The sequence below is a fragment of the Eumetopias jubatus genome, unplaced genomic scaffold, assembly GCF_037043125.1.
Source record: "Eumetopias jubatus isolate StellerSeaLion01/CBP00866 unplaced genomic scaffold, mEumJub1_p1.0 scaffold_6, whole genome shotgun sequence".
Lineage (NCBI taxonomy): Eukaryota > Metazoa > Chordata > Mammalia > Carnivora > Otariidae > Eumetopias > Eumetopias jubatus.
In genome coordinates, this window is record NW_028274812.1 from 85,832,988 (window position 1) to 85,849,716 (window position 16,729).

The 16,729-nt window shown below is 36.1% G+C and overlaps 1 protein-coding gene across 1 annotated transcript in view; it reads left to right on the forward strand.

Annotated features, from left to right (window-relative positions):
- Positions 1-327: 327 nt before the first annotated feature.
- The window catches only part of COL9A1 (collagen type IX alpha 1 chain), an 84,573-nt gene continuing 68,171 nt past the window's right edge, over positions 328-16,729 (forward strand). The window contains exons 1-5 of the mRNA XM_028097803.2: positions 328-350; positions 907-980; positions 2,151-2,228; positions 2,366-2,498; positions 7,938-8,334. Of these exons, the coding sequence (XP_027953604.1) occupies positions 337-350; positions 907-980; positions 2,151-2,228; positions 2,366-2,498; positions 7,938-8,334 (696 nt within the window). The 5' untranslated portion in view covers positions 328-336. The remainder of the gene's footprint in view (positions 351-906; positions 981-2,150; positions 2,229-2,365; positions 2,499-7,937; positions 8,335-16,729) is intronic.

Here is a 16,729-nt window from a genome sequence, read left to right on the forward strand (position 1 = left end):
ATCCTGATTTTTTTTCTTTTCAGCAAACTTTCCCTTGCTTATCCCTCCTTCAGTGTAACCTTGTTAGCTTTGAGGACACACCCCTGGCTAGCCCTGGTCTCACAGGGCCGCCTCTCCCCACCCCTTCCCTCTGCTGTGGTTTAAAGTGTCACCAGATGCCTCTGGTTCATTCCCTTTGCTTTATGCCCTTACAAGGGCAGGAGGAACAAACGCTGAGTCCAGAACCCATTAGTTCTGGGGTGACAGTGAAGGGATCTTGGGGGGAGCACTGACCTCCCTCCCCTACAACCCCTTCATCACTAGGACTGTTGGTACAAAAGAAAACCGGTTGGGAAAATGAAGAACTTCTGGTAAGTCCTTGACATTGGAAAGAGTGGTGGGGAGACTGGGTTGGGGGCCCTTAGAACAAAGGGTCTGTGTTTCTGCAGTGATGGTAGGATGAGAGGAGGTGAGGGGAGATGGGAGAGGGGAGAGGAGAAAGAGAGAGAGACCCAGACAGAGACCCAGACAAGAGAAAGACAGGGAGACAGATGAGAATGAGACAAGAGAACAAGCATAAGAAACAGGAGAGAGACAGAGAAAGGAGAAAGAGAGAGCTATTAAAGTGAAGAAGGAGAAATACTAAGATGAAGGAAAACATAGACAAGGAAATAGATGCAGAAATGGTGAAATAGGTAGATATGGAGAAAGTGAGATAGAGCAAATGGCAGTCTCATTATTGTTTTAGTGTAGGAGTTGGAAACGTGAGAATTTATTAAATCTCTCAAGATTTCAAAGTCAAATGGAAAAAAAACTGTACTGAGATTTGATCACCTACATTAATTGTGTTTACCATATCTCAAAATGTTTAAGCAGTCCCCATCTGGAGGGATTCCTGTTTGAGTTATTTTCTTTTCTCCTCTTTAGGAAAATTCCAGTTTTCTTCTTTGTATGCAGTTTCCTGGGATCTTGGGCATCTGCTGCTGTCAAGCGTCGCCCAAGTAAGGCCACAGTTTCTGGATTTTGAAATATCACTTGTTCTCAGAAAGGATCAGGCAGGGCTGTGGCTGAGTGAGAACTGAGTGAAACATCCATAGGCCTCCACGGCCTCACTCTTCAATCCTGCTTTAGCCATGGGATTACTCCATGGCTGGTTTTATGTGGGCAGTGTTGGGTATAGAAGAGAAGTCCTGGGTGTGATCACAATTGACAGGAAAGCCAAGCTGTGTACTCTAGTGCCTTGCACAGTGCCTACTTGGTTCAATGATGATTGGTAATATTAGGTGGGTGGACCGATGGGTGGATGAATGGATCGATGAATGACCTGGGGTCAATGGAGATGTAAAGAGTATTTTGATATACTGGGATGGCTGAACCAAAACTTGTAGCTGGAAAATGCTTTTTCTGAAGTCTGGAAGTCTCTGTTGTCAGGTGAGTCTCAGCAGGGTGCTGGGGTTGGACAGTTACAAGAAGCCTTCTTAAAAACTTTCTCCCTGCAACTTTCCACCTGTGTAAGGAGCACCCAATTTAATTCTAGGATTTCTCATTGAATTAAGGGTTTAATCATTTTCATGATTCTTTTCTTTTTCTCATTACTTTTACCCATTCTAGGATGCTAGCAATAGTCTAGCTGGGACCATTTTTTGATCTCTTGGAAAGAATTTGTAAAATTAAAAGCACCCTATAAATTTTATTTTGTATTAATGAATCCCAAGTTTCCCCCCAAACTCCCTGAGAACTCCACTCTCTAGAAGTCCCATTAACTGGCTCAAGGCTGGCTCTGGATTCTCTTAGGAATTCTAAAATTTGTGGTGTTTAAGGAATATTTTCTAGTCCAAGCCACCAAAAGTTTTCCAAACAGGCATCTGACGCTCTGCCATTCAGAACATTGTACAGCTCTGGTTCCAAAAGGAACAAATTACTAACTTCTCTCAAAGGAACATTTTCCCAGTGCAAATTATTAAAACTTCACACCTTGTTTCTCTTCCAGGATGAGTTGAAGATGAATTAATTATAATCATAGAGTCATTGAGTTAAAGCCAAATACACTATAAGCAAGCTATTTGGCATATTATTCTCCTTTAAATAGTTGTTCAGCTCTTATTGTTATTGATATATCTTGATGGTCCTTGTAGGGGTTGGGGTAGGATGATATGCTATCTCTTTTGCAGGGTTCCCTGTTAATTCAAATTCTAATGGTGGAAATGAACTCTGTCCAAAAGTCAGGATTGGTCAAGATGATTTACCAGGCAAGTAGTCTTGTATCATATTGAAAATCCATTCTTTCTATAAACCTACCTGATATATTCTTTTATTTGGAAAGGTTGTGGAAAGGAATATAACCAATCTCATTTTAGACTTTTTATTTTGTGTTCCCTTTCTGTAGGCTTTGACTTGATTTCTCAGTTCCAGGTAGATAAAGCAGCATCTAGAAGAGCTATTCAGAGGGTAGTAGGATCAACTGCATTACAAGTGGCTTACAAATTGGGAAATAATGTAGACTTCAGGATTCCAACAAGGTATATAAAAATATTTTATCTAATTATCTGCCTCAAAAGCATTTTAAAAAATGAAAAGCTATGCAATGTTAGAAAATCTTCTCATGCTCAATGTTTCCTAGATCATGATTTTATTTGAAGATGAAGAAATATATTTACCTATCTACTTCAGTGTTCAGCGTCTAAATATGTGCATACTCTTCATGTTTTCAGTATGTAATTTACTTTTCATTCCAGGGAGAAAAAAATCACTGAAACCATTATACATTGATTCAGGACATGTTCTTATTACTTTGCTCTCTGTTTTTGTATAATTTGTCTGGTTTTGGCTGAAAGGACCCTCTGTGAAAAGTGCCAGAGTTGAAGCATAAATTTAACTAGGAACCGCGGAGTGGTTAGAAGACTCACAATGGTGCTGTTCAAGCGTCCTGGTGCTGAAATCGAACCATACATCTATTTCTTGGCTTCTGGCAGGAATCAAACAAAAGCAAAACTAGAATAATGATAACCGAAGCAATGGTAGTCATAATAATTTAAAAATCCTCCACTTCATTTACCTCCTTCTCTAGAACTATGTTTTTTATCCTTTAAATTATTTATAACTGTGGTGCTTTAGTGTATGTGTTGAGTCAAGCCATTGTTACGAATGAGCTTCAGGATTTTCAGTTTTATATCCACTTAAATACCTTCTATGTAATTATCATAATTATTGTATATTTTATTGCACTGCAAAAAATTGAATTAAGATTCCTTTGATAGATGAACAAGAAAATTAAGGCTTTGATAAAAATTAAGGTGTAAAAGTAAATAGTGATTACTTAGAATAGCAAAAGAGTATTATAAAAGCTCCAAATGTTTATAATAATGAAAATTTTGGTCAAATTAGAATATTCTGATATACTGCCAGACTGCAGATAGAAATTCATATTTGGAACATAGGAACCATATTTTTTCTAAATATGTACTATATTTTATAAAATGACAATAGTGTACTGCATAAGCCCTTTTTATAAATTTACTAATTAACATTAAGTCTCATCCTCATCACAACCCTGTGGTAGAGACATTATTATCCATATTTTATGAAAGAGTAAACTGAGGCCAGAAAATTTAAGTTACTTACATGAGGTCCCAGGGTTAGGAGGTGCTAGAAGTACTGAAATTCAGGCAGAATGGTGCTTCAACCACTATTTAATACTGACCCTGGAAAATTATTCACATTTGGAAAGATTATAGGCATGATAACAGCTAATGACTTTTTTTTTTGCTTATATTTTCTTTTCATGCACAGAAGTGCTAGTTGTGTTCTTTTTTAAAAAAAAGTATTCTCCATGCCCAGTGTCTAGCCCCAGTTGTATTCTTAAATAAGCTTTAAAAACATCTATTTCTTTTCTTTCTTTAATAAAATAAACATGATGCAAGATCCCCCAATGCTAACCTAATTCTCTCTTCTATAATTTGAGGTACAATCTGGACTGTCATTAACCAACTCTAAGTTCAGATATTGACCAACTTGAGGCCACATAAATCCATACCTCCTGCTCATCTTTGCTGTTGCTCTTCTCCAAGTGCTTAGAGCTGTCACTAAATATTTTTCTCAGTATATAACCAGTTTCCCATATTCTCTTATCTCCTTGACTCCCTGCCCCCCAAAGACTAAAATCTCTGCTTTACTGGCAAAGTTTAATAAAAGATGAAAAAAGAATTAGGTCAGAAGTAGAAAAAAGTAGGAGAAAGAAATAAAAAGAGGAGGGGAGAGGCAGAGCACTGAAATAAATGGAGTCTCAAATAGGTAATAAAGTGTACTTTGGGGCAAGTACTTACACTATCTTTGTTTCAGTCCCTTCAGCATAAATTAGGAATGATAATAACTGTGTCATAGGAGCAAATGTTAATAAGTTGGAGAGGGTTTGGACAGAGCCTGGCACACAGCAGTATTAGTTAAGTATTCATTCAAGTAGTGAAGAGCACTAGAAGGAGTGTGTGCAGACGGGAGCCTTTTCTCCTTAATGGATTCTTTCTTTTCAAGCTGCGCTCTCAGTCCTACTCATTCAAAAACCAGGTGGTAAGAAAAGCAGGGGCTGGAATTGCTCTCAGACCATGCAGGGAGTAGTCTTGGTTTAAAGGAAATTTCTATACTGGAGAATATAGGTTCTGAGGGAATGAAAAAGAAACCTTAACAGGATTTTCATGGTAGGGAAATGAGAATACGGCGTATAAAGCTGATGTGATAGAGTCACAATTTACCTTCCTATTTTCAATTTTTTTGAAAGATTATGAGACATAATTTTTTGCTTTTTATTCTTTATTTAGACAATAGTACCATATTCTCAACTCAAATTTCTAAACATTTTTTGTTTGTTTACCTTAACAAATACAATTCTTAGCTCTTTTTTGGGTTAAGGTCATAAACAACCATTTCAAGGTCTAACGTCTTCTTATCTTTTATTCAAACCCTTACAGTTCTTCTTTTAAGGTACTCTGTGCAGATTGTAACATAATGAAATAAATCATTTAGAGATCCAGGTTCTTTTACATTATGTATGCTGTCAAGTTTACTTATCGATGTGCATAGCATCTTTGCAAGAACAGACTCTCAGGTGTTCAAAAAAGACAATGCTACCAACTGCTATTAGACTTGTGAGGACTTCTAAAAGGTCTTAAGTATGTATAAATACAGATATATTTTATTAATTTGAACACTGAAAGGAACTTTCTTCTCTTATATTGACAAATTGTATTACCTAGTTTAAAAGATTAATAACATGATAATTTTGATTATACTTGTATATATACACAAACATAAACATATATTATCTTCGTGTATATGAAGAAAGAGAGCAGATGGATACCTTTGATTTAACAATATGTCTATAAATGAACTGTTCTTCTAGCAACCTCAGTCACCAATTCATTTTTTGAAAAAAGTTTTTGGCATTACAAAACCAAGTCAGAGGTAAATGGGGACATTATGTTCTATCCTACCTTCAACATAATCTCTTTGCTCATTTAGCAGGGAAGATGAGATGAAGCATAAATTGGGAGAGATCCCTCAGTCAACCTCATGATATCTTTGCAAAAGAGTCACTTAGACAAGTTACTGTGACTTGTGGAATCAGAGCAAAATAGATTTGTTTTATCTAGGGGCTGATGAAATTCTACGGCCTTGCTCAGTGCATCTGTAAACAAATACATTGGTAACATAGGTTTACAAAAACCTAGAAAAAGAATGCTTTAAGGAAGAGAACAAAACATTAAGATTTATCTTTCTTCTATGAAAGGCTCACACCCCAACAATAACTATATTTGGACAAAAAAGAAAAATTCTTTAAGCATCTGGTTAAATCCAGATCATTAAGTGAGAAGAATATCAAAATAACATTCATAATTTAAATGGATACTTGTCAAATTTCACCATTGAATAAAACTTTTAAAACTTCTCTCCCAGCTCCAAGTTAATTGAGGTCATTTAAATGAAATGTATAAACTTCTATAAGGTTTTATAATTATACAGTAGGCAATATATTATACTGTCATCAATGAACCTTAACTTCTTCTCTAGAGGTTATTCTGGAATATGCATATTCTGAAAAATTTAAAGTCAATGGAAATATGTCAAACAAAATCTATATTAAAAGTAAATATCCAAATAGATGTAGACATCTTTATTCTGGGGAAATAGTTCTTACACACATTTTTTTTTCTTCTTTAGCTCCAAACCGAATCTTTTTAAATGTATGTGTTAAAACCTCCTGTATACTTTTCTAAAAAAAGATTTTATTTATTTATTTATTTATTTATTTATTTATTTATTTATTTAAAGATTTTATTTATTTATTCATGAGAGATAGAGAGAGAGAGGCAGAGGGAGAAGCAGGCTTCAAAGGAGCAGAGAGCCTGATGCGGGACTCGATCCCAGGACTCTGGGATCATGACCTGAGCCGAAGGCAGATGCTTAACCATCTGAACCACCCAGGCGCCCCAAGATTTTATTTATTTATTAGAGAGCGAGAGAGCAAGCCTGAGCGGGGGCAGGGAGGGAGAAGCAGACCCCACTGAGCAAGGGGCCCAATGTAGGGCTTGATCCCAGGGCCCTGAGATCACGACCTGAGCCAAAGGCAGATGCTTAACTGACTGAGCCACCCACGCACCCCAAAACCTCCTGTATACTTGACAAATACTTAATGACTTGAAAACTTTGCAATAAGTATAATACACATCACCAGTGACCATTTAAGAATGTGTACTAACAAAGGAATTCACCCAGTATTATAAATAAAAAAAGTCGTTTGAGAACTTAAGGTTAAAAGAACTACTTGGATGCTAAAAGGGTGTTCAGGTGAAAAGCTTCATATTTTTGTTATTTTTATAAAATCAGCAAAGCAATGAAATTTGTTGACATAGTTGACTCATTTTATTGAAGGTGTACAAAATATTTGCAGTAAAGTAAGTTATATGTTTATTTATGCTATTGTGAGAGATGATAAAGTTTTATAGTTAAAGTCAGCGTAAAGATAGAAAAGCTTAGTAAGTTGAGTAATTTCACTTATTTCTAAACATTCTTGGAACTGAATAATTTTTTGGTTTAGAAATTCTTGACCCCCAACAATATATTTTAATGCAACTGGCAGTAACACATATGCCAATATGATAAATTTATATGTTATTCATTTTGTAACCAATCAAATCAGCATCCACTTAGATATTTCTTCTTGCCTTTCTGTTTTTTACTTTCACAAGAGGGGGGTATTTAATAGGAGTCTGACCTGAAGGAAGGTTATTTGGGACTTTGAGTCCTGGTCCATAACTATTTTCAGAAATGTCAAATATTATTATTTACCAAACAAAATTAATGGCATCTAACATGCTCAGTGTGAAGGAGCTTCTCAAGTCTATACGGTTACTGATTCTCAAAATGCATATGTGGGTCTAGGATATAATTGTGGAGGGAACTACCCAAGCAATTATGGAAATAACAAATACTCCTAACAACGTACTATATTAAAATAAAAAATTTAAAAGCTGCTTTAATTAAATGGCTTTATTAACTAGTAGAGCTGACTTGGATTCCAAATGATCTCTTCTTTAATTTGTGGAAGAAATGCTGCCAAAAATCTTGCAAGAATATGTTTTTTGGCTGAGAAGGAATTGCTGAACAGGAGTTCTTTAGGTAGCATAAATAGTAATATTGTTGGGGTTATGTGGCATTGGAACCCTCCTTAGCTATGAGGAAGGGTTTTTTTTTAATGTGTATTTTAGGACGGAGCATTAATGTACATGAATGACTGAACTTTTCTGAAGGTTTTTATGGACAGTCATGAAAGAACAAACAGGGCATAGTTTTTCACACTGTAGCCTTTCTGTAGGTCTAGAATCTAAGAAAGCATAATAAGGGAATATGGTAATATGCATGGGTACAGAAAACAAGACTGTTATTTAATGTTTTAAAATTTTACTCAGGCATTTATATCCCAATGGTCTGCCTGAAGAATACTCCTTTTTAACTACTTTTCGGATGACTGGAAACACACTTGAAAAGAACTGGACCATTTGGCAGATTCAGGATTCCTCAGGGAAGGAGCAAGTTGGCGTGAAGATTAATGGCCAAACAAAATCTGTTGCATTTTCATACAAGGGACTGGATGGAAGTCTCCAAACTGCAACCTTTTCAAATTTGCCTTCCTTGTTTGATTCCCAGTGGCATAAGATCATGATCGGTGTGGAAAGGAGTAGTGCTACTCTTTTTGTTGATTGCAACAGGATTCAATCTTTACCTATAAAGCCAAGAGGCAAAATTGATGTTGATGGCTTTGCTGTGCTGGGAAAACTTGCAGATAATCCTCAAGTTTCTGTTCCGGTAAGTATAAAACCATACACTATGGCTGGTTAAAACAAAACCGGATTGCTTAAAAATGAATACTTCAGGTATCTTTGATAATCATCTGAACAAGTCTGAAGCAATGCACAGTTATTCATTTTCAAAATTCATTCAAGCACTTACTCAAAAAGCATTCAGTGCCTGTTTTGAGCATAGCATGCATCAAATGGAATGGGAAATCAGAGAAAGTCAAGTAAATGGCTCCTGGTCTTGAGGAATTTCAAATCTACTTGGAAGATGTTACATGCCAACCTGGAGCTCCCAGAATCCTTCAGAGGCAATGTAAAAGAAGCCAGTACTGGTGTGGTACACATAGTGTATAAATAACTAATGAGAATATTCAAAGTAAGGTTAAGATGAATGGTGGATTTGGTAAGTCAAGAATTCTGTGCTTCTTGAAGGCAATGAACTTTGAAATAGAAGGATCTAGCTGAGGGAAAGAGCATTAAATGGAAAGGAAGTTGAGAATAAGTGGGCCCAATCAAAGGTCTGGAGACCAGCTGGTTTGGATGAAATGTATATGTGAAAATGTGTGTGTGTGTGTGTGTGTGTGTGTGTGTGTGTGTGTGTGTGTGTGTGATGAGGGGAAGAAGGGTAGGAGATACTAATTGCAGGGTATGAGAGAGAAGGTTAGGAAGCCATATGGTGTCTGATTAACAAGAATAACAAGTATATAGATGGTACAATATGTATTTAGAAGTAGGTCTTGCATGACATATTATAAAGGTAAAGGATTTTAGAAGTCTGTTCAGGATTTTGCTGTAGAGTTCCATGGATATAAAGGTTAGGAATTATATAATAACAGAATAATTGTGCCAACTAATACCATATAGTTCTATCATTTTGAATTGTTAAACTTTCATTGAACAATCCTTTAAAAGGATATTTTATAATATTATTACAGGAATTTAAAAAATATATCTTATAGGATAAGTGTTCTTTGGGGGGAAATTAAAGAATTTAGAGCTCAATAAACTACTGATACCAACGTATACTCTCTCTCTCTCTCTCTCTCATACAGAACTGTTAAATTCTAGTCACAAAACTTATATCATGGCATGTAGCAGGGGTGATACAATGATTTTGAATTGTTTCTGTGTACTTCTCCAAAGGAAAAAGGTTATCAGGCACTCAGTAATGGAATTGTTCAAATAACTTATTTTCAAGGGAAGAATTGTGATTAGTGTGAAGGGTAGTGTGAAATTTCTATATTCTGTGACGGACAGGAAGCAATTTGTAACTGCCACATTACTGCTCTGGCTTGTAGACACTTGAGAAAGTATTTCTTCAACTAATGAGTTATCACACCTCAAGTGGCTGGGTTAAAAAGCCAATGGGACCACTATTGTGCCATCTTGAAATTTTGTGCAGCAAGATTGTTGCAATGGCATGGGACTGGTTTGCAGACAACACCAAATTTCTGCAGTATCTGTGTCATTTCTGGGCCATGGGTAAGGGCAGAGAGACCTTAAGGCACCTCTTTAGTATAATGAGCATCAGTCAAGTACTTAAAAATTGATTTATTGTTTCATTGGTCTTGAAAAACATTTCATTTTTTTGTAGTTTCAAGTTTTTATTTAAATTCCAGTTAGTTAATATACAGTATAATATTAGTTTCAGGTGTAGAATTTAGTGATTCATCCCTTACATACAACACCTGGTGCTTATCACAACCAGTACCCTCCTTAATACCCATCACCCATTTAAGCCATCCCTTGTAAAACATTTCAAATCATTATAATTCTGGATGTGATGGAAGTTATCAAACTCTTTGATTGCCAGAGTGGTTAAGTCTCAATATTACTCCAATATATTATAATCTAGCTAATGTTATAGCTGATGGCAGGTTTTCTGCTAAGTCTAGTCTCATATCAGAGTGGAGACCAGTTAGGACCAGTTATCCTCTATTTTATTCTGCCATGTGTGGGCATGCAACAAAGAACCTGGCAGCTGATATTATATTTTGCCTCTGGTCCACCAAAGAGCTTTTCAAAGTCAGTACGCTATGGCCAATGTTAAAAGTAATTGAAACAGGCATGAACAATTTTTTTCCTTTATACTGAATTTTCACTCTCCCACAAGGAAAGACAAAAGAGACTTGAACCTAAAGCTTCATTAAAGTTTCATATTTGATGATATAGTGTTGGTTGTAGTAATAATAAATAAAACAGCTCAAAGTTATAGGCCAAAAAAAATCCTACTGACAGCCAAGTACTGACAGTGACAATGTTAAACTCAAACTTGTCATCAAAATGTATTCCTCAATTTTTACCCTGTATTAGACAAATAAATAGAAAATTCTATGTAAGGAAAACCCATTTATGCTTTTTAAGCATCTTAATACCCTTAATACGCCAATTTAAAGTTTAAAAAATGCTTTCATTCCATTAACTTATTTTATCCTTGCAACAGTTTTATAAAATAGCAAGCATAGAAAGGATTATCTCCCTTTCTCAGTTGAAGATGTGATTTCAAGAGGATTTCTTGGCTTGTAAGAAGCCATGTTAGGCATAAAATTTCTAATCTACCTATTTTCTGCTGTGCCAACTAACTTTCCTTTGAGAAAAGTAGAAATATGTATAACCACATATCATTCCTTTTGAAGCATTTCCTCACTTTCATTTTGGAAGGCATTTGTGATTTGTGTAGATTTTTTAGAATTTACTTTGCAGGACAAACTAAATGCTTTCTTTTTTAAAGAAAGAGGATTGTACAGTATAAAACATGTTCTCAGACATTAATCCTACTTGTTTATTAATTTAGTAAACTTCCATCATGTGCCTATATACCGGGTATACAAAGTTAAATAAATCACAGATCTTGTTTTCCTCAGTTCAGTCTCTTGAGGGTGAGGGGTTGAGATAAGTAAACAATGACAATACAACATGATAAGGATCATGATAGTGAATGGAAGCACATGGAAGAGGCTCCCCACTCAGATCAGGCCAGGGAGGCATGAGAGTGGAGGTCAATCATGTTTACTGTAGAAGATGATGTTCAGAGAAACCCTGGGGCTGAATGAGCATTATCCAGGAGAAAATAGGGTCCAGTGTTCTAGGAAGAAAGGCTCTCGTTAGGGACTTCCCACATATATCAACTCTTTCCTTTCAAGTTTATTAGTCTTCCCACACTGCTCCTTACTCTTCTAGACTAAGAACAGTCAAATACTCATACAAGTCCCCAAAGTCCAAGTTCAAGTGCCCATGAGTTGACCCTAAGCCCTTGTTTCTATTCTTGTTTTATGTTTTGATTTCTTACCAATTTGGCTGAAATTTGAAGTTGCTGGCAATTACTGAAGCTCAACAGTGACCATATGTTCCTTAGAAGACTTAGAGAGTGATGAGTCATAGTATCCATATATTCTGGGAGGTAGAAGTATACCGATAGGGCACCCTTCCCTCCATCTGGAGACAGCAAATAGTCAATATTAATGTGTGAGAAATTTTAAATTGGAGTGAAATGTGCCAATAATATAAAAATAAGGAAGAGTATATTTTTCAATTTTTCTTCATGAAATTGGATTCATTCTAATCTTTGACATTCTAGATTAATTGAATATTTTTCTCAGGATCAACACTGGCTTTTCTTCAGCAAATAAATCAAAAGCAAACATCCCTTCTAAAGGTATTAACAAATGTCAGAAGGTAGCCCTAGGAAATGCATAATAAAAAATGCAATTGAAACATTTGACGGAGCACTAATGCTAAAAGACTCATTTATATTGTACTTGTTTGTGATTTTCTCATATCTCTCCTATCTTGTGTCCCTTTCTCTTTTCTAAATTGGAAAAGGAAACCAATTTCAAGAGGTTTTTCATAAAGCTTGCATTATAGCTGCTCACGTGATCTACAACTCAAACATCTTCTCATCATTCATGGTTATTTAGTGGGCTCAGAGCATTTTATATTTTTTCCCAATGTACTGCTGTAATACATTGATAGTTTGATTTTAAAGCAATAAATCCCATATTTCCTATTCTCCTTTGTGCCCATATTTTAGGATGGTGCAATTTATCCCACTGCAAACTCAGTTTTCTGGCAGCATACCATAAAAACAGGTTATTTTATGACAGGTTCTTTATTGTTTGTTGTCAGCATGATTGCCTAGGAGAGTTATTTGGTACAGCTCTATTAGAAAACAAAGTTAGCCTTTCTCCTTTTTCAGGGATGTACACTAGGGGTTTGGGCTTAAAGAAGGATACAAGTTTATGTGGCTTTACAAATACGTGATTCAAAACCTTTTTCTTTTTACCTATGCTTATTCAAAATAAACCACTGTGGAAAATAATCAGAAGATATAGTGGCCTTTAAAAGTATATTTCAAGAGTGCTACTCTATGTTATTTTTGTTAAATTCAGAGAAAATGTGAGAGCAAATAGAAAGAACTGTCAAAACTAGTGATAGAGAAGTTATCTGTCCTTTTTTCTACTCCATAGAATTAAATAATACTAATCTCCACATACAGAAACAATGAAATTTTCATAAAAGATAATATGGGAAAATCAACTAGGAGGTTGTGGTTAATATTCTTTTTGGTATTTAAGAAATATTGTAGGAAAGTTATTTTTCAGTGATTTAAGAAATGCATACTCTACTATGCATAATATCTAAACTATTAGGTTTGCTTATTAAGTTGTTTTTTTTGACAAATACACCTTTTACAAATATCTTTCACTTGTAAGTATGAAATAAATACAAAAGAAATAGTTATGTCATGTATATATAACCATAGGAAATTCTCTTTAAAACCCTTTGGTGTAATTTGATGGAATATTTTTGAATACTGACTGTGAAGACAATTTTTTGGAGATAAAATTAGCCTGCTGCATTATAAACCATATTAACAATATCAGCTGGATTTTCCACTAGGTGGCAATGAAATGACAAGCACACAGAAAGAAATCTGTTAACATACGAGGAGCCATAATCAGAGGAAGGGACTATGGATTACTAGAATATAAACTAAATGAGGGTCAAACTTCCTTTTAATGGAAAATTGAAAAACACAAAATTTTTTATTGGCCTCAGCTGTGCCCATATTGTTGCAATAAAAAAAAGTCAGTGCTATTAGTTTTTCTATTTCTATTAAACTATATATGAGCTAAGGTCATAAAGAAATCTCTGTTACGTAGACTGGGTGGTTCTAAGTCAAGAGATTAATTCCATGTTATTTTTCTTCCTCTTTGTGTTAATCTCTGTGCATTTGGTTTCTTTGGTTACAATGTGGTGTCAATAGAATCATGGACTCTCAAAGGTGGAGGAAATTTTGATTGTTATCTACCCCAAACCTCTAAGTTTACATGTGAAGAAATTGAAACCCAGACAGGGGAAGGGGTTTGCCCCAAGTCATAATCAAACCAGAAGATAAATACTATCATTTCTTAGTTCACTATATTTCATTTCATCTTTATATATTCATTAATTAACATTTGGCAACTATTCATTAAACATCTGTTAAGTTATAGACAGAAATTAAAACTCCAATGGAGTTTACATTCATTCTGGGGAGAAGAGATGGACACAAATGGATAAACGAGTAAATGTATAGTATGCCTGGTGTTCATGCATACTCTGGAGAAAAATGAAGCAGGAAACTGGACCCTGGAGAGGAGGCCTCCCTGAGAAAAGAACATTTTAACAGAAACCTGAAGGGGTTGGGCGTATTAGCATGTGGCTCTCTGAGGGAGGAGGGTTCTAGAAAGAGAGAATATGGAGTAAGAAGGGACTGATGTTGGTTGTCTGCTGTGTTTGAGGAGGGCATGGAGACCAGTGTGGATGGAGTGAGATTGAGAGAAGTAGCCGATGAGCCTGAAGAGGTAGCCTGATGGAGTGAGGGTGGGGAAATTGTGTTAGCATTTTGGCTTTCATGCTGGGTGAGATGGGAATCTATCTGATAGGTCTGGACAGACAAGTAACATGTTCTCATTTTTTGAAAATATCTCCTTGGCTGCTGCTTTGGCAATAAAATGTAGGGAGAGAGAAGGACAGAACACTTAGGGCCACAATAAAAGGAGACCTTTAGAGACTACTGCAGTAACTCAGGCAGGGCTGGTCTTGGTTTGGAACAGGGCAGTAGTGGTGGAGGTGGTGCAAGGTGGTCAGATCCTGACCTATTTTGAGGATAAAGTAAACAGATCTGAGGTGTAAGAGAAAACAAAAGCAAGAGTGACACCAATATTTTTGGAATGATTAATCAGAATTATACAGTTGCCATTTATTGAGCTGGGAAAGACTATGGGAAGAGCAGGTTATCAGGGAGAATATCAAGAGTTGGTTTGGAACATCTAAGTTCGATCAGGATTTTGATCACTATTAGACATCTAAGAGAAGATGCTGAGCAGGGAGTTAGATATATTCTTCTGGTGTTCAACAGGCAGGCCCAGCTGGGAATAGAACTCTAGAAGTTGTCAGCGTATATATGGTATTTAAAGCCATGCAGTTAGATGAATCGCTGAGCGATGAATGTGGTAGAGAAGTTCTAGAACTGAACTGTGAAACAACCAACATTTAAAGGTTGCTGAGATGAGGGAGATTCAGCCAAAGAGACCAGAAAGAGCAGCCTGTGATATCAGAGAGAATCAGGAGACTGTGGTACTCTGAAAGTCAGGGGAAATAGAATTTTAGGGAGGAGAGAATGGTCAACTCACCCAAATGCTGTAGAGAGATCAAATTAGATGAGGCCTGACACTTGATATTGGATTCAGAAACCCATGAGAGTGACTTTGAGAAAAGACCCATTGGAGTATTGGGAGTGAAAGCCCAGTTGGAAAGGCTTCAAGAGAGAATAAAAGGGATAGGAAATGGAGGCAACAAATACAGACAACTCTTCTGAGTTTTAAATGGAGAAGAGCAGAAAACGAGATGGCAGCTGAAGGGGGATGTGGCATGAGGGGATGATTTTTTTTTTTTTTAATGAGTAGATAACAGAGGATGCCTTACCATAGCTGAGAGTATAACATTCCTTTATGTTCTACTAAAGTAGCCTTTCTGACTCCAAGGATCAGGCATTTATTACCACGTGAATCCCCTTGAAGTGCCCTTTTAAATTAGGCCACCTTTCCCCATCCATATCCTTGGTGCAGAAAAATCTTTGATGATGGTCCAATAATTAGCTATCCAATACTACTCAAATTCCTTAGCTTAGAATTCAACAGAGGAAAAAACATCTAATGTCTACTGTTTGCCACAGTGAATTGGATCTCTTCTGTATACATCATTTCCTCCTCTTGTGCTGTGCTACTATCACCTCTTTAGAACTCTAACCTTTACCCTCCCCATCTCTGCTTATGAGAATCTCAGTTGCTCTTCAGGGCCTCACTCACATGTTACAGGTTATATGATCCCCTTGCTGATGACCTTCGCCATGTTGTATATCAACGGCAATACTATATATTGTCAAAAGCAGTTTGTGGCCTAGATAACACTAAACATTTTTGTGTCTTCCATAGTTTCTATCTCAAAGCTCATGAGTGTGTTATATAAAGATATGCTGGATAAAAAGATGAACAAAGCACTATATGCCAGGTCTACTAACTCTAAGTCTACTGCTCTTTCCTTTCACTGTTTTGCCTCTGCCCTTGGTATGATTCAGATGACTGTCCCCTACTCATATTTAATGACAATTCTTAGCACTATGTCTGAAACTGCAGGGCCTAGTCTACAGAGAATTGGGGGAAATTTCTGATTTCAGGGCAGCTCAGAGCCTCCTGCTTAGCAACTAGGAAGCTTCACTTGGAGGAGGTCCCTCATGATGGTAAAAACCAACACTTGGTCATAAAATGAAAAGAAAAATGAGATCTCAGAGTTCAAGTATTTCTTTAAATCTTTGTTGCTACTGAGTGAGTAGACAAAAGCTTAATGAAACATTTCTCCTGTTAAAAAAACTTGTCTTTGAAGAGCTAGTTTTTAGATATTTTATAATTGTAAAATTTAATCATAATTCAGTATGCAAAAAAATCAAGCCTTGTGCTATTCTCAATAATACTGAACCAAGTTCTATAGTTTGTCATTAGAATTTTCTCACGAGGAAAAGATAGTTGTCTAATATTAGTTTTTGCCTAAATTTAAGAAGAGCTTACATACCTTATTAATTTTTCTCAACAACCCAGCAAAATAAGTAGAAATCACTAGCACTATTAGAAGAGTAGAAGTTGGTGCCAAAATTCCTTGTTTCAATGTGTCTGCTGGATACTACTCTGGCTTAGGAGATAGGAATTATACCTTCATGTTCTATAGAAAAGAATCGGATAACGCCAAATCAGGGTCACGTAAGGCACCTTACAATCACACAACTCAGTTCTCCCTGAGACAATGATGAGGTATTTTATGTTGAGAAGGATGAATTGTGCTAGGACATTCTGTTTAACTGATTTAAA